Genomic DNA, 22,402 nt, shown 5'->3' with positions numbered 1-22,402 from the left:
AGTTGTAGGACTTTTGTCTGTCGAAACATGCATAGGACTGCGCCCTAAACTGCTAAGTTGATGAATGAATATGGTAAAGTATAATTTATAATTATACATTATAAATATGGTAAATTATAATCAGCAGAAATGTAAGTCAAGGATACATCTCTTTATTTTTGTGGGTGTGTTGAGTCTAGTGTGCCATTGTAAGAAGGTTTGAAAAAGAAAGCATTCAAGATGCCCTTTTCTTTGAACAATGTGTGGTAGGATATGTTTGTTCATTATATCCTTTCTTCATTACATCAAGACAGCACCTGTAGTAAGATTTTCATGATAATATGAAAATTTAGTCAAGCAATTAGTTAAGAGATGATTTATCAACTACAAATTCTCTGTCAGTTGATAATCAAAACCCATCACCTTCATTTCATAAGAACATAAGAGCCATGCTGGATCAGACCAAAGGTCTGTCTAGTCCAGCATTCTGTTCCTACAGTGGCCACCCAGTTGCCTATGGGAAGCCCACAAGTAGGACATAAGTGCAACAGCACCCTCCTGGTCATGTTCCTAGCAACTGGTGTACATAGGCATACTGCCTCTACTGGAGGTATCATATAGCCATCATGACTAGTAGCCATGGACTGAGTTCACACAACTTGCTAACCCACACTCAGTGGTTGAGTGTGGGTTGTTGTTGAACCATGGGTTTGTTTATTTATTTATTACATTTATATCCTGCCTTTTTTCCTCTTTAAGGAATCCAAGATGGCATACATAATCCCCTCCATTTTATCCTCACAACAATAACCCTGTGAGATAGGTTGGGCTGAGACTCTGTGACTGGCCCAAGGTTACCCAGTGAGCTTCCATGGCTGAGTGGGAACCAGAACCTGGATCTCTTGACTCCCAGTCCCACACTCTAGCCACTACACCACACCGGCTTGTTAACCATGCAGTGTGGGTCATTTTTCTTGAACAACCCACCCTGAGAAGCCATAGTTTGTTGTTGGGTTGTTCAGGGTGGTTAACAAGCCACCCTGCAGAAAATGCCCTGGGTGCAGGCAACATACTAACCCACGGTTCAACAAACAACCCACACTCAACTACTGAGTGTGGGTTAACATGTTGTGTGAAGAGCCCCATTGATAGCCTTATCCTCAAGGAATTTGTCTTACCCTCTTTTAAAGCTGTCCAATTTGGCGACCATCACTTGGCGACCATCTTCTGGAAACTAATTCCGTGGTTTAGCATTGCACAGTGTGAAGTACTTTCTTTTATCTGTCCTGAATTTGTATCTGTGATTTGTAATTGTTGTGAACCCCCTAGAAAACTTTGGCTATTGGGCAGTATAGAAATTAAATAAATAATAAATAAATATCACCTCCCAGTCAGCCTGATTGGATGACCCTGGTTTCTAGGAATATGAGAGAGGGAGAAAGATGTTTCTCTATCCACTTTCTTCACATCATGCATAATTGTATAGACCTGTATCATGACCTCCCTTTACACATCTTTTTCCTGAGCTAAAGAGCCCAAACTGTTGTAACCATTCCTAACAGGGAAGTTGCTCTAGCCCCTTAATAATTTTGGTTGAACTTTTCTGCACCTTTTCCAGCTCTACAGTATCCTTTTTGAGATGTATTGCTGTGGCTTATGAATAATTCTTGTTATATATTTTTCTGTGTATGGCCCTGCTCTATGGGGGAGAGGGACTTTTCAGCTGTTGTGCCTTCATGGTGGAACTCTTCTCCAGGGAGGCTTAGCTGGTGCTAATGCAAGGCAAAGACTTAAACAAAAAATTCCCAGGCCTTTAATCTCTGATGTATTTTCCCAAACACAGCTTTGCTGTGATTGTTTTCAAGACTGCTTTTCTGTGTGTTTTTATTGTGCTCTGTTGTGTTTTTATTAGTTATTAGCTGCCCTGGAAATTTTGAAAAGAAGCTTGTATATAAATGTTTTAAATAAAAATAAATAAATTAAAATAGTTTTCCATAATTAAAGACAACCCCTATAATATTCACTGCTCCTTAAAGAACCTGTTTTACAAAATTAATTATAGTTTGCTGAGATTTGGCTCATTCTTCCCAGTTTTTTTCATTATTTGACTCCAACAGACAGAACTTGCAAACTTAAAAACAATGTTTTTAAACTTAAATACTTCTACACATTAATGACCTATGTTGCTGTGAAACTTTGCCTGGAAACTAAGATACCAATAAGTTACCCAGAAGTGATTAATATTCTGAAGAGGTTTACAAAATGAAAACTAGGAACTGGAGGGCCCTTAATTGATCTTGGCAAAGGTATTAATTAATTTAAATATTAAGCCACTTAGGGAACAATCCTGTGGCTGCTAGTGAGTGGCTAGACAGCCATAGGATATGTCGGTTTCCAGGAACCAACCTCGGAGCCTGCGCTTCGAGGTCGGTTCCCAGAGAACTGACCTTCCCGCCCTTCCTCGCTGCCTCGCAGGCAGTGCAGAATGGCCCCACACTCCGTGCTCAGAAGGGGAGCATGGAGCAGCCAAAATGAGGCATTCCGGGGGGCGTTCCAGGCCGGGGAGGGTGGAAATACCGGTATGACTCATCCTACATAGGATCAACTGTCTAGCTGCAAATGCAGGGCAGGGGGAGCGCGGAGGGAACGATCCTCTCTGTGCTTCTCCTGCCCTGCATTGGATAGGCGGTTGCCTCTGAGTTCAGAGGCGGCTGACTATCCCCATAGGATTGAGCCCTCAAATATCAAGTCTGTGGATTCTCTCAAAGTTATCCATGAACCAAAAAAAGAAAAAGAAAGCAGGAACAGCACAAGCATTTTAACTTTCACTCACCCAAAGGTTCCTTTTTGTGTTCAGTGTCTGAAGGCCTGAGTTTCCAAATTAATATTTTAGGTATCTTTGATGTAATGGCTAATTTTCTGAAAGACTTCTTACTAGACATTTTTGGGAGGGGTTCACCCCTACTAGGGGTGAAGGTTCTCAAGGGATATGGAGATGTGATGGAAGCATGAAGAAAATTAGAGACTCCTTCAAAGATGAAGGAGATAAAGCAACAAAAGAATTGTGCACGATCTTTGGAAGCTATCCAGAAGGTTTCCCCAACATGTAACCCACTGTGCTATTTTGAAGCAAGTATCAAGGCAAAAACAAGTAATTCTAATTTTGATGTGAAAAGCAAAAATATGCTATTTTGCTAGCAGGCATCTTTTGGCTTTTTGAGGCAAGCAATGGGCCATGAAACAATTTATATCTACTGCTGTCATGCATATTCATGAAGTCAAGCCAAAGAGATATTATTTGAAAAAAAAAGGTTGAATTAAAAAGTCAACTTGTGAGAATACTGCTTTCTTCTCAAAGCAGTTTGTGGTGAGAATGACCGACTAAAAGATATTGCTTTGCTAAGAAAACTTCAATCAGTTTCTGCTGTAGGATAAAGAGCTGCCACAGAGAACAGAAAGGTAAAATATCCCTGTCAAGAAACAAAAATGGGCACAATCTTATAAAAGTTAAGCGTGCCCGAGTCCCATTGAAATCAGTGGATTTAATGTTCACAGTTAAGGGTGCAATCCTATGCATATTTAGGCAGAAAAAAATCCTACAACTCCCAGCATTCCCCAGCTAGCCATTTATACCTCATATGACCCAAATAAAATTTGTTGTGGTATTTTGGATAATGTGGAATAAAAAGTAGGAAATAACACTACAAAAGCAGTATATCGAATGTGTAACTTGCCCCAACAGTTATCAGTGCACTTCTATACTGCTATAAAGCAGTAATGTAGATCTAGACTGTTTCTTAAGTATTAATGTACAGACACACACACACACACACACAATACACATGCTGGCTTGTCATGACCTTATGTAAGTCAAAACGCATGAAGTTTCTTATCTGAATAAATGCAAGCATTAAAAAAGAATATTTTAGAAAACAAGTCAGCAAAGAGAAGTTTGCTTAACATTTTAAATGTAGTTTATTTTTGCATCCTCTTATTAGTGTAACAGTGGTTGGTGCGTGTCTAACTTTTGCTATGAATTTTTTTAAAAATAGACTGTTGTTGTTTTGAAAATGTGTCTAAGCAAACACACAAAGGTGCAAACACATCTCTGCAGAGGCCAATTTATCAGAAAGGTTAAAGACAAATGACACCTAGAGTGAAGATACAAGACACTAATCAACAAGAGGAGATGCATAAATAACGAATGCTTCCAAGGAATAAAACAGCTTTGACTTCTCATGCAGCGTTCCAGCAGCAAGAACATTTGTAATAAAAAGCCTTTGCTTGGAACATTAGGAGAGACATCGTGACAGTGAGAGCAGTTTAGCAGTGGAACAGACTGCCTCAGGAGGTGGTGGGTTCTCCTTTGCTAGAGGTATTTAAGCAGAGGCTGGATGGCTGTCTGTCAGAGATGCTGTATCTTCATCCTGTGTTACAGAACCTGCATTGATCAGGGGGTTGGACTAGATGATATCCAAGGTTCTTTCCAACTATGATTCTATGACACAGCCACACCCGCCACCAACCATGTGTATGGCAGCAGGGAGAATGGACCCTACATGCTTATATTTACACACATACAGCTCCTCCACGCAAGGGATCCTAGGTCAATTATTCATTCTTGTACACCTACTGCCTTTTTTCCCATAAAAACAGATGGTTTCTGTTTTAACATTGGGTTGGATCCTGAGTAAGTCAGTTGCACTTCGAAATCTTGCGAGTAGTTAGTCATGAATCTTGTGAGTAGTTAGTCATGGCTTCCCATTGATTTCTGTGGGAAGGAAGGATGACTAACTTAGTTTGGATCCAACCCAGTTATTTCTATTTGAACAATATCACTCTGTCAGATGGTCTGGGTTGCAAGCCCAAATAACATCTAAACCTCTTGCAGAGTCTCTTATTCTTGTCCGTCTGTTTTATGATGGAAGCTTTTTGTAAACATTCTCTTTCATGTCCAGTGAGTATATGAATGCATACCTGTTCTCTTTCTATATTCTTTATCATCTATCTTTATGGCAGTTTCTATATCATGAAATATCAACTTAATAGCATGGTTTTTAGTGACATATGCATATAGCCATTTAGATTTAGAGCAGAGTTTCATATACTGGATTGGGCCTACATCCCTCCCTGCCAGGCACGTAAGGCACAATAAAGGTACAGTTACTGCTAGGAGTGGGGAGTTGGCCAAATCACTTGCTGCCATCTAATTTTCTATCTGGCCCTATTTCTCTGTGTCCCCTTTTAATTTGACACTGTCTTGCTTGTGCCCTGGTCCCCATCTAGCCCAGGTATGGGGTTTTCAGTGCCCTTAACTACACCAGTTTAACCACCATGGAATTTGGGGGAAAGTAGCTATTTATTTATTACATTTCCATACCTGAATACCTGAAGCTCTTTGGGCGGTTCACAAAAATTAAAACCCCAAGTACAGCATAAGAACAAGATAAAATATAAAGGTATTAAAAAGACAGTATAAAAGTACAACCAGCATAAAACCTAGCAACAATGCAGCCATTTAGAATACAGAAATAAATTTTAAAAAGCAACGCTAAAAAATTAGAATGTTAAAATGCTAAGATTCTTGGGAAAATAAAAAAAAAAGGTCTTCACTTGGTGCTGAAAAGAGTACAATGTAGGCACCAGGCAAACCTCTCTAGGGAGCTCATTCCACAACCGGGGTGCCACAGCAGAAAAGGCCCTCTTGCTGTTAGTCACCTGCCTCACTTCCTTTGGCAGGGGCTCCTGGAGAAGGACCCCTGAAGATGCTCTTAGGGTCCAGGCAGGTAAACAGGGGAGGAGACGATCCTTCAGGTATCCTGGCCCCAAGCCATTTAGGACTTTGAATGTTAATAGCAACACTTTGAATTGGGCCAGGACATGGACTAGTTATGTGTGAGGGCTTTGGGTACTTAAAAAACAAAGAATTTCACAGAACCTTTATGATGCTACACTTTTTCCCCTAAGAGAAAACCATCACTATTAAACTGGCTTGAAACCTTTTTAGTGCAGACACTTATATTTTTATTCAACAAACTTCAATATAAAACCCTCCAAATGTGTGTAGATAGACATATTTTAGGTGCGCAGGGCCTGTTTCAGCAAGGAATATGTCTATGTGAATAATGATACCTACTATGGCCAATGTCAGCGGAAGGCATTGCTGGGCACCTGCTGAGGTCTCTACCTCAGAAGGAGGCCCACTGCCAACTTCTGGAGGCCCAAGAGCCTGCTGGTCCTCCATGCTGTTCATGTCTCTTCATCTGCCTTCTCTGAGTGAGTGAGCAGTGACAGGTGTAAAGAGAAGGAGAAGTAGCCTCTGCATGTTTCTCCCTCTCAGTCACCATGCAGGTTTGGCCCAGAGAAAAAGGTCCAGTGAATGGCTAGTGATGAGGAGGACAGAGGAAACTGAAGTCATTTTCCCCAAGGACCCCAAACACCTGGAGCTGGCACTGACACCTATTGAGACTGAAGAATATCATAGATTTCCTCTTCCCCCTCCCCTGCACTAACAGCCTACAATACTCAGTTGGGAGCTTGCATCGCTATGATTTATGGAATGTTACTCTTTTATTATATTTTCTGATCATAAAGAACACAATAACAAGTAACTGATTTTGTGGAGTCCCTTGTTTATACAAAACTTTTGAATACCAGATTGCCTAGATGCTATTGAAATGCAGCATCTTTACAAATCTGGAATTAGAACCAGGTACATGATAAATATGGAAGTGTGTGATATGAAAAATTGATCAGAAATATATACATACATACATACATACATACACATATATAAAATACCTTCAGTGTGAGTTGTAACTACATTATATTAATATGTCCTAATAATTTGCTATTAAGTGTACAGAAGTTTGTATTACTGTTGTAATAACAATAATGCTGTTTTATTATTAATAATATCCAGCGAGTAGAATGTTGGCCTTAGACCTGGGAAACCTAAGTTAAAATCCTTGCTCACATAGGGACTTATTAGGTGGATGATTAAATAATAACCCATTGGATTCATTTAAATGTTACCTCCACCCCATGGTTGCTCATACACTGCTCCAGGAGTGGAGCCAGCTGATGAAATGGGCATGGGATGGCAGCACACAATCTACGCTAATAATGATGGGTGAATGTTTTATGCTTTACTGGATTGCTGTAGGAACAACTAAGGGATACAGCAACTGTGCCAATCAGGCAGAGATTCAAGTGGGCCTCAGTTCAAACTCCTTATGTGTGAAATAATAAAATAAGGGGTAGCTGTGAGAAGGAATGAGAAACCTAGAAAATCAGTTGAAATCAGCCTTACAGTGTAAGGAAGTATCATAAGTCACAATTTTTCTGATCATGGAAGAGAAAATATAATCTCACGGAAGACCCTCTTCTGATGCTAATTCTCATCAGTAGTTACTTAGGTAATCCAGTTCCTATAACATTGGGATCATCCTTTAAATGAATAGTGAATAAACATTTTGTTATAGCAGTTTCCTCTAAACAAACATCTGCCTTTTTAAAAAATGCTGTTCCCGTAGATTCTCTTTAAAGGAAACGCAGAGCTATCATCTCTGACGCGTTGCATTAGAACATTATCAAAAGGATATACTCCTTATGCATGTAAATTGAGAGTGATCTGCAGAGAGCAGGAGAATATTCTGGCAAGAATGCCCAGTTAAAAGCAAACATGGAATAATGTGAAATGGGTAATTCACATGAGGACCAACAGCAAAAAGAGACTGCTACACCCACATGAAGTATCAAGGCATCCTTGGGGTGGGGTGGGGTGGGGTGGGGTGGGGGAGTGGAGGTAGATTCATTCAGATGTCGAGAGAAAGACTACCTCACAACTGTGGGCTATTGTTCCAATTTGGAGGAAATAAATCCACTGCCAAGTACCAAATCATAGTCACAAGGAAGTTAAATACAACATAGCTGATACTGTATGTTCAGATAATGGGCCACAATTTGTGTCAGAAAAATTCAGAGCCCTCCAGGTTTAGTGGGAAATCGATAATCAGATATCTTCTCCTGCCTATGCATCTGAATCAGCCATCAAGATGGCAAAAGGAATGTTGGTCAAAGCTAGGCAAGGAGGGAAGTAGTCATATCCAGCCATCTTGGACCATCAAAACACGAGAGAGAGACTGCGCAGTTGTATAGCTAGGATTGGACCTTGGGCCCAAAGTGCCGGGCCCCACAGCCCAGGGGTTCCCCCAGTAACCACCTAGAGAGAGGCAGGGGATGGTGGCAGCAGCAAACAGGGCTGGCATCAGTACCTGGGCCACTATGGGCATGCCAAGGCCCACTGGGGCTGACACAGCATCCTTTCTTCCTATTGGGGGGGGGATGTTATTGTAACTGGGTGGCCAGCTAGGCATAGACATGGTTACAGATGCTCAGTTTATTGTTTTTTACTTTTAAAATATATTATCCTTTTCTACAGCATTCCCAAGTAAATGTGTTTAGCATCAAGGCAGCATAAGCAAACTATTTTTTCCTGTAGTCATGGTGGTGCTATGATTTTGGTGAGTTTAAAATGTAAAGCTGCACATACTCAGTAAGTTTCCTTTTTATGTGGGTTGGCAAACAGGCTTTTTTATCCTGTTCTTTTGTTTTTCTCTAACATATCAGGGATATAGATGCAGTTGTAATAGAATAGTGATGATGGTGGAAAGAGAAACATTAGTTGTATTAGCTGAAGTAATACTCATGGCCATCTAAACCCCCACCCACCAAGATAATTAAAGGCACAATCCTATGCATGTTTAGACAGAAAAAAGTCCTACACCTTCCAGCGTACCCCAGCCAACCATGCTGGCTGGGGCATGCTGGGAGATGTAAGAATTTTTCTGTCAAATCATGCATAGGATTGCACCCTAAGTCCAGGATCTGAAATTACCTAGATGTACCACTGAGAAAGAAGGACAGCAAGAGCAGGAATGGCACCGGTTAGAGGAGATTAAGGCACATTGTATGCAAAAGGCAAGACCGTAGGTGTTTAGTAGTGCTGGTCCAAGACATTTTGCTTCCTGAGGCAAAAGATGACACCCCTTTCCTATTCCATATACAGAAGCCAACTGGAATGAAATCTCCCATTGCTGCCCCCGCACCTGTATCTGCTGCCTGGGGCAATCACCTCACTCTGCCTAACGGTAGGGCTGGCCCTGATGTTTAGAGTGTCAACTCTCTAAACCTTATAGTAACATTTTCCCCTATTTTATTTTAATTTATTTTCCAAGCAAGGTTCTATGAGACACTGTATCAAAAGCTTCAATGAAGCCTAGATATTTTACATGCAGATCATTTACTTCATCTGCTAATTTTATAATTCAATTAAAAAAGCAATCAATTTTGTCTGGCATGATTTCTTCTTTATAAACCCATGTAGAAACACATTAGTTTTCAAATTAAATATAATCTTTGAAATGTACCACTGTTTGCCACTGCTGTCCCTAACGTGACCTTATATAACTATGTTTACTCAGAGACAGCATGGCATTTTAGATTAATTTGGAGTACAGTTTTCCTCCTGTGAGTACGATTCATTTCATATCTACAGAAAGCCAACACAATATTTGTAGTGTTGTGCTTTCTTTGTGTTTCTGTACCATGCCGTTTGTTTTTGTAAAACCATGGAGGCAAGCTGGCACTTGTAGAAGGAATAATCTAATTCCTATTTTGATTTATCATGTCAGTGTTGTTGTTTGTTTTTGTACAGCTTTAAAGAGCAAATATATACTCGGATGTCTGGATATGAAAATAAGCATGCCAGTGTTCCAGATAAGTTTATTAATTAACCTGAGTATCACCTTAGATCTGATTCATACGTAACATAGTAAATTTTACTATGTTGTTTTCACATGGCCCTGACAGGATTTTGTGAAACTTGAAAGATTACATACGCTTTCACCAACAAAAGGCACTGTAATGGAAGGCATCACCTTACCTGCATTCAGTGTAATTCTATACCAGCATGGCTAGTGAATAATCACCTTTGTTTTATGGAGACACCAGAAATTGGATAGCATCAATATCGGGTGGTTATATTCTATGGTCCCAAACCATTTGCACTCAAGGAAAGCAAAAGGCGGCTGTGAGCATGTTTCCCTGTCCAGCAGCCATCATCATCATCATCATCATGGCGATCACTCGTGACCGAGTAAGATTGTCTTCCAAAGGGTAGTAACAGTGGGTCTGCAGGTGGCTGTGAAGGTCAATTCTGGATCCACACAGCCTCCCACAGTGAGGACATAGGTTTCCAGGTGGAAGGCGATCATGATGAGGGTTTGCTTGACGTGCCTTCTGTTGAGCTCATTTCTCCCTTTCGCCCTGTACCCATGCGTCTTCAAAGTCCATAGCGCCTTTAATATAGGCTGACCTCCAGTTGGAACACTCATGGGTTAAGCTTCCCAGTTCTCAATGCTTATGTTACATTTTTTTAGATTAGCTAAAAATCCAGCAGCCATGCAGCCCCATTCAGATTGTCACAGGTCACAATTATTATTTATTTGGAGGCTTGGAAAATGTGGGAGGGACTGATTCCAACTCCCTCTTCCATGCCCCCTATCACAGATGGTGAGAAGGAACCATGCATGCAGCACTCACTTATGCATACATAACATTTCTCTTTCAGAAACTATAACAGATTTTCTCTGATGCATGACATAACTTCTTCTGCCCTACACTATGTTTTAACAAGCCTGGCTTCAAAACAAATAAAATCTATATAATGCAGCTATTAAAATATATATAATGCGCTATAAACATTACAGCAACCTATTTGAATACTGCAACCTTTTATGTTTTAGTGTGTCCATGAGCAAGGCTTTGGGCTTATGATGTTCCTTTGTCAAATGTGCCTCAGATTAAAAATTATGGCCAAACAGAGAGCGAAGAGGCCAGAATATTCAAATTAAATTAAAGCTGTCAGCCTCAGTCAATAGTTCATAAGGTATGATATATGAAGCGATGTATCTCCCAGAGTTTTTCTGTAATGGTAGTCACAATTCAAAAGAGTTCATTTCGGTGGACCTAAGGTTGCAGTCCTGTACCACTTACCTGGGAGTAAGCCCCATTGAACTCAACAGTTCTTACTTCTGAGTAGACATGCATAGGATTGCACCATAAGTGTGCTTAATTTTATAGTGAACTGTCTGTGGCTCATTTAAAAAAGCAATGCAACCACTTCATAAGAAGTGCTACTCTGTTTTGGCCAATGTGAGACCGAAGGCATAAGAGAGAGGAAGTAGATTAGCCTGTCCACGAGTTATGCCTGCTGGGTGGGACAGGACTGCCTCTAGACGTCAGTGCACTGGTGGAAAAGCTTATGCTGGTGTAGTGCTACCCTTGTGTTAATGAGAGGCTAAGGTTGGTGTAACGCTTATGTTACCAGGGAAGAGACTACTGGCAAGAGGCAAATCGTGGGTGAGTATAGAGTAGCGGCAGGGTTTGATATGAGCAGGGGCTAAGAGAAATCTATACACCAGGGGTAGACTACATGTGGCCTGCGGGTGGCATACAGTGCCCCCACTGGAGGCTGGTGGCTCCAATGTCAGTGGGGCAGTGAATCCGCTCTGGTTTTCAGTCAGAAACTAGTCAGTGCTCTAAAGGAGCTATCTAAGGTGCTGAACCTATTTTGGGGATAGGGTTCAGCACCTTGGATAGCTCCTTTAGAGTTCTGGCTGCTTCTGACTGAAACCCAGAGCGGATTCATTACCTCACTGACATTGGAGGCACCAGCTTCCACAGAGTGCCCCGGCCTTAAGTGAGGCCGCCCCAAATTGCTGCTGTGGCAGTGGAAGCGGCAAAACCATCAACGGTTTGCTGTGTTAGGCCACCACTGCGGTTTGTCACCAAAATTCAGCGGCAAACTGCTGATTGTTTCTCTGCTGCCACCACAAACATTCAGCAGCATGTGATAGTGGTGTAACCTCAGGGGGTTCCAGGGAGATGAAATTGGAGCCTGGAGCCTCTGAAATTGCCCACTCCTGCTATATGCCCTCAGGGCTCACTCCTAGTCCTGCCACAGAATAATATTACATCTGCAAAAGAGGGGGCACAACCACACATGGCATGCAATTCTATGAGAATTTTTACAGATATTTTTGTTTTCTTTTGGAACACTCAAACACTGATGTTGCTCTCTAAACCAAGAGGTGGAATGTAACCTGAAGGACTTCTTAGTTCTTTCTCCTCACATCTTTTTCCAAAGTCCAACTCTACCTGCTGCTTTAATCCCTGCTGGAGAAAATATATGTCTACCGGTGTGTATTCACCGGTGTGTATTCACCTTTGGGGGTAAAAACTTGAGGGTGATTTTCAAATGGCATAAGGGGAAAACGATAAGAAGCCCCTCTCCTCTGAACTGATGCTGTAGCAGCTACATTTTATTTAATTAAGTCTGTAATTAGAATCACGGAACTATATGTAATGTGTAGTTCTACCCTAATTCTTCCATTGGACTGTCCCTGATTTCTCTCCTCTCTGCAGTTTCAATTAAAAAAATTGCCACAAACAGGCCTGAAAATAGATGGGAAGGCAACACAAAAAACAGTGGAATACAATGGTTTATTTATGTATTTATTTATTTCATTTCTATACTGCCCAGTAGCTGAAGCTCTCTGGGCTGTTCACAAAAATTAAAACCACAAGTATAGCATATGAACAAGATAAAATATAAAAGCATTAAAACGACGGTATAAAAGTACAACCAGCATAAAACCTAGCAATAATGCAGTGATTTAAAATACAGAAATAAATTTAAAACAGCAATGCTAAAAGATTAGAATGTTAAAATGCTAAGATTCCTGGGAAAATAAAAAAGGACTTCACCTGTCACTGGAAAGAGTACAATGTAGGCACCAGGCAAACCTCTCTAGGGAGCTCATTCCACAACTGGGGTGCCACAGCAGAAAAGGCCCTCTTCCTGGTAGCCACCTGCCTCATTTCCTTTGGCAGGGGCTCCTGGAGAAGGACCCCTGAAGAAGATCTTAGGGTCCAGGCAGGTACATATGGGAGGAGACAATCCTTCAGGTAACCTGGCCCCAAGCTGTTTAGGACTTTAAATGTTAATCCCAGCACTTTGAATTGGGCTGGGACATGGACTGGCTGCCAGCACAGCTGGAAAAGTACTGGCCTAATATGATTACATTGGCCAGTCCCTGTTAACAATCTCACTGCCCTGTTTTGGACCAGGGTTTGAGTTTTCCGGACCGTTTTCACAGGCATCCCCACGTATAATGCATTGAAGTAATCCAGATGAGAGGTTATCAGAGCAATGGTTTGGCAATAACATAATCTGGATTCTTGGTAAAAAGTTCGTAAACAAATGAGGGTCATTCTAGAGTAAACGGCTAGTGTGGAAGGAACCAAAACATCCAGCATGCTGTACGGCCGGAGCACCCCACAGAGATAAGACAGGCAGGGCAAGCTCATCATGCCTCATAGTCAGACTTCCAGACATTTTCCACCCCTTACCCCAGCATCCCCAAGGTTTGCAGAGCACTCTTACACAATGACCACAAGAGTGTCTTTGCCCATCCCCTCCTTTGCAATATAGGGAAACCATCTACTGACTTAACAACCTTGCCTGCATTAGTGGTAGTTGCAAGATAGCAGGCACAATCCGTGGGAAGAGTCCCATTGAAACACATGGGATGAATGCATCTTGCAATCCATTTGGACTCATGATAGCTAGACAAGTGGTCCCTTCAGTATTGGACTTTCTCCAAAATCAGTGGAATTTCCACTAATTCTTAGAAGTCATAAGAACTTTTGTGTGTGGTCTAAATCAGTGTACAATTAATGTGTGGTGGTGGTGGGATCATTCCTGCTGTTCCTACATCCACACATTCATTGACTCTGTGTTTACAGAGCCCACACATGTACAAGTTGGTTTTTGCAGGGCCCGAGATTGCACATAAAGAGCCAATCTGCATACAGCTTATCTGCACATAGACATAGTGCACAAAGAGATTATGAATGTGTGAAGATAAAGTTTGGGAAAACGTGAATGATCTTGCCCCCACCTCTTTGTCTTTATTATACATAGTTTCAGACTGGATGAAAAGGGCTGGAGGGAGCAATCCTATCTGGATCAATGGTCGCCTCCGAGCCTGAGGGCGACTGCCCATCCAGTGCAGGGCAGGAGGAGTGTTGAGGAATGGATCTCCTCCTTGCTCCCCCTGCCCAGCTTTCGCGGCTAGACAGCTGATTTCGGCTGTCTAGCCACAGGACCTCAGAGTGCGGGAAGCAGCAGCCAGACGACACATAGGATGTGTCATACCAGCATTTCCAACCTCCCTGCCCCATCCCATCCCATCCCCGGGAACTCCCTATTTTTGCCACTCCGTGCTGCTCTTCCGAGTGCAGAGCGCTAGGCTGATTCCCACTGCCTACAAGGTGGCACGGGAGGGGGTGGGGGTCGGTTCTCCAGGAACCGACCTCGGAGTGTGGGGTCTATCCTATAGCCGTCTAGCCACTGACTAGCAGCCATAGGATTGCAGCCTTACAGAAGTATAAGGCCTTCTTGACCTTTTCAATGCCATTATTATGCCAACTTTAATGTTTGTTGTAAAATCTTAGAGTGTATGATTCAAAAACATTGTACGTCAGCAAGAGAATATCATTGACTTCAATAGGCTTGCTCCTATCACAATTGCTTAGTCAATGCAGCAAATCTTACCAAGAACTCCAGTTATGTGTGAAATACATTTCCTTTCAGGCACACTTTGAACTTTTTTTTACTTTGAAAGTAAAAGTCCTTTATCTTTATAATGCAGGCGAACAGAATCAATATAGAAGAAGAGCAGAAATTCTGGCAGATTATTTCAAACATACTAGATCATATTTACTTATAATTATAATTCACAGGAGCACATTCCCACAATCAAGAGACGGGAAGGCACAGCATGAACAAAAAATTAGCACTGAGCAACCTGTGTGAATAATTGCCTGTCACTAAACGGCTTATTAAAGAGAAACTACAATTTCACAAGGCAGTCCTTGTGTTGGCTTGTCTGTTCTGAAGACTGACTTCATACAGTATACACACACACACACACACGAGGGGGGAGGGAGGGGAGGGGGGGGAGAGAGAGAGAGAGAGAGATTCATGGGCACACAGTTTTTCGAAGGATTTCTTTCCTTAATGGGATTTTTAAGTTCAATTTTTTAAAATATCAGCATAATAAAGTCCATGAGAGCAGGAACAAAGTGAAGGGTAGGCAGTATAGATGCAAGATAAGGCCAAATATTATGGTGGTTAGATGTCTAAGATTTCCAGTCCTATGTATTCATTTGAATAAACATGCATCGGACTGGGCTCTAAAAGATACACAGCATAAATTTATACATGTTTGCTCAGAAACAGATCCCACTGTGTTCAGTGGGCTCAGTCCCTGAAAGGTGTGTTTAGGACTGCAGCCTGTCTTTATGCATCTGTAAACAGTGTACCAGTTTTGGTCACAATAAAATATAACACCAGTCCCCTTCAGTATGTGTAAGTACTGGCCACTATCCAGCAGCTTGGAAATACATGCATACTCATCCAATCATGTTGCTATCCTTTAAAAAACAAACCAAAAGAACCCCAGCATCTTTAATTTCAGTCCTTCCAAGTGATCAGGGGTGATTGGTTGTCACTTCCATTTTCTACTCTGAAAGCATGTAAAAGTCTTAGCATCCATATGGCACCAATCACATTCTGATCCATGCACAATTTGAGATATCATTTGCGAATCTGTGTAGACAAATCCTTGATTGCAAGTCAAAGTAGTAAAACAACATATTGAACAACATCTGATCAGCTGTCCCAAGTAAAAGGGCGATAACACTAAAGCTGCAAGGGACGAAATGTTGTACAGCAGAGTTGGGCAACTGGTATCACGGTTTTACCTGTGGTTTTACCTGTGAGACTAAGCTCTGATTTATACCTTCAGTGTTGCAGCTACATAATTTTAGCCCTGGACTGAACAGTCTCACAGCCCCACCCCCTTTAGACAGCCATGTGTAGTACTTCAGTTGTGAAGTGTGCAACTAACCTAATCTTCCCCCCACCCTATCAACATTCTGTGTTTCACAACCGCTTCTACATTCCAGACATGTTCAAGCAACAAAGCAAAATAACTGTTTGTCAATCCTGAGTTTAAAAAGAGAAATCCTCTGAGCACGTGCAGTTTCACATTTTAAACTCACTGAAATCACAGTACCATCATGGCTATAGAAATAAAATGGAGTTTGCTTCTGCTGTCCTGGTGCTAAACACATTAATTTGGGAAAAAGCACCATTTGTAATAGTAAAGGATAACATATTTTTTAAAGTAAAAGTAATAAAATGATCATTACTATGTACAAGTCCGGCTGGCCACCCCTGACTATAAAATATATATGTTTAAAATAGGTAGGAAGAAAGGATGCTGATGCAAGCAGCATCAGCCCCAGTGGGCTCTGCCATGTCTAAGCTGCCCGGGTGCTGACACTGGCCCTGTTTGCTAGGGCCTCCATCACCTGCTGCACTCTGGGTGGTCATTTGGAAGCCCCTAGGCTGCGGAGCTCTGGACCTTAGTCCTGAGGTCCAGCTCTAACTGCACCACTGTTGAACTAGTGTGGTGAAGAGGTCACGTGAATTCCACCCTGTAGAAGTAAACCGAGCCTTCCACATGAGTACTCAAGTGTAGACGCCCAGTCTTCCCCACCACACACTCCTTTCTGACAGGAAAAAGTCATGCAAACCCGGTCTGCATGTGATTGACCTCTCATGTGGAGGACCTGGCTCACACAGAATCCCATCTGCATGGTGGAGTGTAGGGATTTGTGCCACTCCTCCACCATGCTACTTTAGTATTGCCCCTAGTTGAACATACGAACTGAGGGGGAGATATTACATGCTATGGTGTGACATCTGTCTGTAGGTTTTTTAATGTTATAACTTATCCATGCATGAGCAAACACACCCTGTATCTTTATTGCTAGGCAGCTCCTACTTTATTACAGAGACTGACCAATGATGAAGAGTGACAAAATACACTTCTGGACCCCAGACAACTGATGGGAAAAGAAAGAGGCCCTTGAGAATATAGAAGTTGTCCATCCCTTGCATTAAACCTTTCTTACTTCCACTCCATCAGGCAAGATTTAGCGTCAAAAGGTTGTGGCAGAACCCTCTCTTCCCATGTGGTAGTCAATAACTATCCACTACCCTTAATTAGGAATCACTAAAGCTTCTTGCAGTACAAAATGTCCTGGCAAAAATGCCGACGGTGGTCTTGAGATGGGGCAAGAAATCACGGAAGTGTGAAAGTCTTGTAATAATGCGGGACTACAACTACGCTCACACTGACTGGCAAAGGGCATCTTTGGACTGAGATAAAGAAACAAAATGGAACGGTAACTTAGAGCGCAATCCTATGGGGATCCAATGCAGGGCAGGAGAAGCACGGAGGGGATCATTCCCTCTGCGCTTCTCCTGCCCTGCATTTGTGGCCAGACAGCTGATTTCGGCTGTCTAGCCGTGGGAAGGCGGAGCGAGGCTACTGGACAACACATAGGATGTGTCGTACCGGCATTTCTGCCTTCCCTGCCCCAGAACGCCCCTCAGAATGCCCCATTTTAGCCGCTCCGCACTCCTCTTCTGAGAGCAAAGCATGGGGCTCTTCTGCACTGCCTGTGCGGCAGCGTGGAAGGCAGGAAGGTTGGTTCCTGGAAAACCACATATCCTGTGGCCATCTAGCCACTGACTAGCGGCTATAGGATTGCTCCCTCCAACTACTATGTCGGGAAAAATTGGTCCTGCAGCTGACCAGAACTGGCTTTACTCCTACATACTGCACAACACCTGGTGTGAGAGGTAAGTCTTGTAGAATCAGTTGGGAACAGTGACCACAAGTAGTATCAGATTCGACACATGTATAATTTGTTACAGAGGAGCTCCAGATGTGCTGTCTCTCTGGCACATGTAGTGTGCACGATGGACCTAACCAGCATTACCCCGACACCTTGGTTCAAGCATCCAATTTGTTCCAAAAAGCATAGCCTGGGAGTGGCCAGGAACAATGCTAAGGCTCAGGAACTACTGCAGAGGCAAAGGAGCAAGAGAATGTACTTGCTTCCTCCTTGACTAAATTAAAGAAGGTTAAAATCATAGAATAGTAGGGTTGGAAGGGGCCTACAAGGCCATCGAGTCCAACCCCCTGCTCAATGCAAGAATCCAAGTCAGAGCATCCCTGACAGATGGCTGTCCAGCCTTGTCTTGAACGCCTCCAGCGTGGGAGAGCCCACCACCTCCCTAGGTAATTGGTTCCATTGTCGTATTTCTCTAACAGGAAGTTTTTCCTGATGTTTAGCCGGAATCTGGCTTCCTGTAACTTGAGCCCATTATTCCGTGTCCTGCACTCTGGGATGATTGAGAAGAGATCCTGGCCTTCCTCTCTGTGACAGCCTTTCAAGTACTTGAAGAGTGCTATCATATCTCCCCTCCGTCTTCTCTTCTCAAGGCTAAACATGCCCAGTTCTTTCAGTCTCTCTTCATAGGGCTTTGTTTCCAGTCTTCTGATCATCTTTGTTGCCCTCCTCTGAACACTCTCCAGTTTGTCTGCTTCCTTCTTAAAGTGTGGTGCCCAGAACTGGACACAATACTCCAGATGAGGCCTAACCAGTGCTAAGTAGAGGGGAACTAGTACTTCACGGGATTTGGAAACTATGCTTCTATTAATGCAGCCCAAAATGGCACTGGCCTTTTTTGCAACCACATCACATTGTTGGCTCATATTCAGCTTGTGAGCTACAACAATTCCAAGATCCTTCTCACTTGTAGTGTTGTTGAGCCATGTATCCCCCATCTTGTAACTGTGCATTTGGTTTCTTTTTCCTAGGTGCAGAACTTGGCATTTATCCCTATTAAATTTCATTCTGTTGTTTTCTGCCCAGCACTCCAGTCTATCAAGATCACTTTGAATTTTGTTTCTCTCTTCCAGGGTATTAGCTATCCCGCCCAATTTTGTGTCATCTGCAAATGTGATCAGCATCCCCTGCACCTCCTCCTCCAAGTCATTAATAAAAATGTTGAAGAGCACTGGGCCCAGGACTGAGCCCTGCAGTACCCCACTCATTATTTCTCCCCAGTTTCAGAAGGTCCCATTGATAAGCACTCTTTGAGTCCGATTCTGTAGCCAACTGTGGATCCACCAGATTGTTGTTTCATCCAGCCCACTTTGAGCTAGTTTGCTCATCAGGATAACATGGGGCACTTTGTCGAAAGCTTTGCTGAAGTAGAGGTTGTTCCCTCTGTCCAGGGAAAACATGCAAATGCTTGCCTGATTGCCATGCACCTATCCAACTAACCTACTAGGGTACCTTTGAATACCTAGGGTACCTTTGAATACCTAGGGTACCTTTGAATTGGCCAGTCAAAAGCCCTGGAAGGAAATATGATCCAATTTTGAAGTGTTCCCTCCACCCATCTATCTGAGTCCCTTTAATGACATCCTTTTGTTTTGACTATTGGGCTATGCTAACCTGTATAGCAAGCTAGATGAAGAATTAATCAAGAGGCAAGGAAACTCCCTGTGCTTTCTATTCAGTGGCCGGCACCAAACTATTGTTGCCTTTGTTGTAACCCATCCTGAACCCAGCCTCTGGGCCACTGAGCTCTTTGTTCTCTTTGTAGCACACCGTATAACTGCCTTGCACACTGGTGTGACTCAGCTCAGAATAAATCCGGGGTCTGATTGATTTTTAATACTGTCCCTTATGATACTTTCTTAGCATGATTATCCACTCTGTTCTGGCACCTGCTCCACATTTCCACTCCCAGATAGATCCCTTGGACCTGAATACCCAAAGAAAAGGCATTGTCCCCTGGTAAAGTGCCCCTCTGATTCCGGGGCCAGGTTCTGTGCATAGCAGCTTATGATGCCTGATAAGGGGACTACAATCTATGAATTAGTTGTCAGTTTTGAGTACAAGGGGTGGAATTACTGGCAGGAAGGCAGAAGTGGGCAGAAAGTAGATCTCCAGATACTTCGGCCTTCAACTCCCAGAAGCCCCTGCCAGCATGGCTAGTGGTCAAGAATTTGAATTTGAAGTCAAAAACATCTGGAGAGCCACTTTCTGCCCGTGGCCTAGATCACTGGGAAGCAGCTAACAAAGCCTTGAACTGAACACTAAATTCTTGAATGTCTTAAATTAACTCATCATTTGTTATTCCTGTCATAACAAATGGACTGAAGGGCAAAATGGCAGGAGACAAAGCAGTTAAGGGCAGAGAGAACCAGGGGGGGTTCTCCAGAAAAACAGAAGGGGAAGCAAATCGTGGCTTACCTGGATTTTTCAAGGAGCTGGCTTTGGTCTGCGCAGGGCTCCATGAGTGAGTGTATTGGAGTCACTTCACAGAACATACTTTGGGGGGGGGGCATTGGAGTGAATGTCATCTGACTGGCAGGGGCTGCTCCACCAATAAGAGAGGCTCCTCCCCAATACAGGCTCTCTCCCCTTTCTCCTTTGATAAAATCTTGGGAGGTTTCCTTCCCTGTATCCATAGAAATCACTCTCTTTCTTCCCCCCCCCCCCCTGCCCCGGACAATCATGAAAGGAACACAGTGTTCTAGTTGCCCTGCTGTGATCAATCAAAGCTTCAAAGCTTTGACATTAAGGCTCTCTATTCATGGGAATCTAGGGAGTGCGCAGATCAGAAACAAGCCTCATTGACTACAATGGGAGTTACTCCCAAGTAAACACACATATATTTGTCCTGGGAAAGACAGAGAGGGGAAACGGATGGGAAACCAGCCCCCTTTCTAACCCTATGCTGCACAGGATTGGGATGATCAAAGGTGGAAGCAGTTACTTCTGAATGGTAATAAACCAAACAATGGAGAATGCAGCTTTGAGAAACTGCTTTACAACCTTTAGGGAATTACTGCTTTAAAATGTGCTATTTCAATTGGAGGGGAAGGGATCTCTGTAAATTCTGATGTGCGCATTCAGGGGACAAGCCTCATTGACTATAATGGGAGTTACTTCTGAGTAGACACTAATTGGTTTGTGCTGGGAAACACATGGACAGGAAACACACAGGAAACACTCCTTGACTGGGGTCACAGTGAAAGGCACACCCCTGGGCAGGGCTAGCATACCCGAGGTAAATGCGGGGGTTGGGGCTCACAACAACTATACTGGGGAGAACCCAACTTAAGGAAAAGAAACGGACTTTCAGCAGTCTCAGGAAATCTAGTTTTTCCATGATAAGCTCCGCGGTGGCTGCTGGATGGCCATGATGTCATATATCCCTAACAACCTCCAAACACAGCCAGCTCAGAGTAAATCACTCATGGAGACACCCCCCAGGAAGCTCACCCTTACCCGACTCTGCCTGAGCAGCATCTTGCCTCATGGCAAAGATCTCTGTCCTTGGGTCTTCCGCCATGGTGGAGCTTCATAACAGCTGGTTGCCCCTGTGGAACTCCCACTGCCAGTTCCTGGGTCATGGGGACCCCCGCTTAAAGAGTTTTGATGGTCGTGGAATGCCAACTCCAGGCTTCTTCACTTCTCCCTCTGACTTACAAGATTTCAATTTCCCCTGCGGCACAGAAGTTAAACATTTTCCTTAGAACTTGTGTTAAGCCTGTAGACTTATTTTTCTCACCTCACCCATCCACATTTTAAACAGAGACTTGACACTGTCAGAATAAGCTGTAGTTGCTGTCACCTGGATAGGTGAGACCCTGTAAAGCATTATCTGCCAGGAAAAGTCAGACACTTCAGACTTGTTCTCTCTCCCCTCATCTGGTGAACAGAACTCCTGGCATAGTTCCCCATAACAACCAAATTATCCAGGATGGTGAAAACCCAAGGAGAATGCAAAGAGCTCCGAAAAGCTCTCTCCAAACTGGGTGAATGGGCAACAAAATAGGAAATGAGTTTCATGTAAGTGTGAAGTGGTACATGTTGGGGCAAAAGTCCTAACATTACCTATACCCTGATAGAGTCTGAATTGGTGATGGTGAAGAGAAAAGTCACTGGAAAAGACCCTGACGCTGGGAAAGATTGAAGGCAAAAGGAGAAGGGGACGGCAGAGGATGAGATGGCTAGATAGCATCACCGATGCAATGAATATGGACTTGAGCACACTCCGGGAGAGAGCGGAGGACAGGAAGGCCTGGCATGCTATGGTCCATTGGATCACAAAGAGTCGGACACGACTGAATGACTGAAGAACAACAATCAGGAAAGAGATCTTGTGGTTGTGGTGGATAGCTCATTGAAAATGTCAACATAGTGTGGATCTTGTAAGAAAGGGACTGAAAATAAAATAGTCATACCTTAGTGCAATGGCCTTATACAAATCTATGGTCAGCCATATTTGGAATACTGTATATAGTTCTGATTGCACCATTTCAAAAAGAATATTGTAGAGCTGGAAAAGGTG

At 43.0% G+C, this 22,402-nt stretch overlaps 1 protein-coding gene across 2 annotated transcripts in view; it reads right to left on the bottom strand.

Annotated features, from left to right (window-relative positions):
* Window positions 1–22,402, bottom strand: part of C3H10orf90 (chromosome 3 C10orf90 homolog) — a 357,993-nt gene that overhangs the window by 319,751 nt on the left and 15,840 nt on the right. For both annotated transcript variants that reach the window (XR_014788775.1, XM_084841447.1), the window contains exon 2: window positions 21,337–21,553. Coding sequence is in view for 1 of the 2 variants with exons in the window: in XM_084841447.1 (XP_084697573.1) it covers window positions 21,337–21,357 (21 nt within the window). In the remaining variant the exon portion in view is untranslated. The remainder of the gene's footprint in view (window positions 1–21,336; window positions 21,554–22,402) is intronic.

Source organism: Heloderma suspectum, chromosome 3 (assembly GCF_057233095.1).
Source record: "Heloderma suspectum isolate Gila_16-S chromosome 3, 16-S_ref, whole genome shotgun sequence".
Classification (NCBI taxonomy): domain Eukaryota; kingdom Metazoa; phylum Chordata; class Lepidosauria; order Squamata; family Helodermatidae; genus Heloderma; species Heloderma suspectum.
This window is presented reverse-complemented; position numbering and strand designations above follow the sequence as displayed.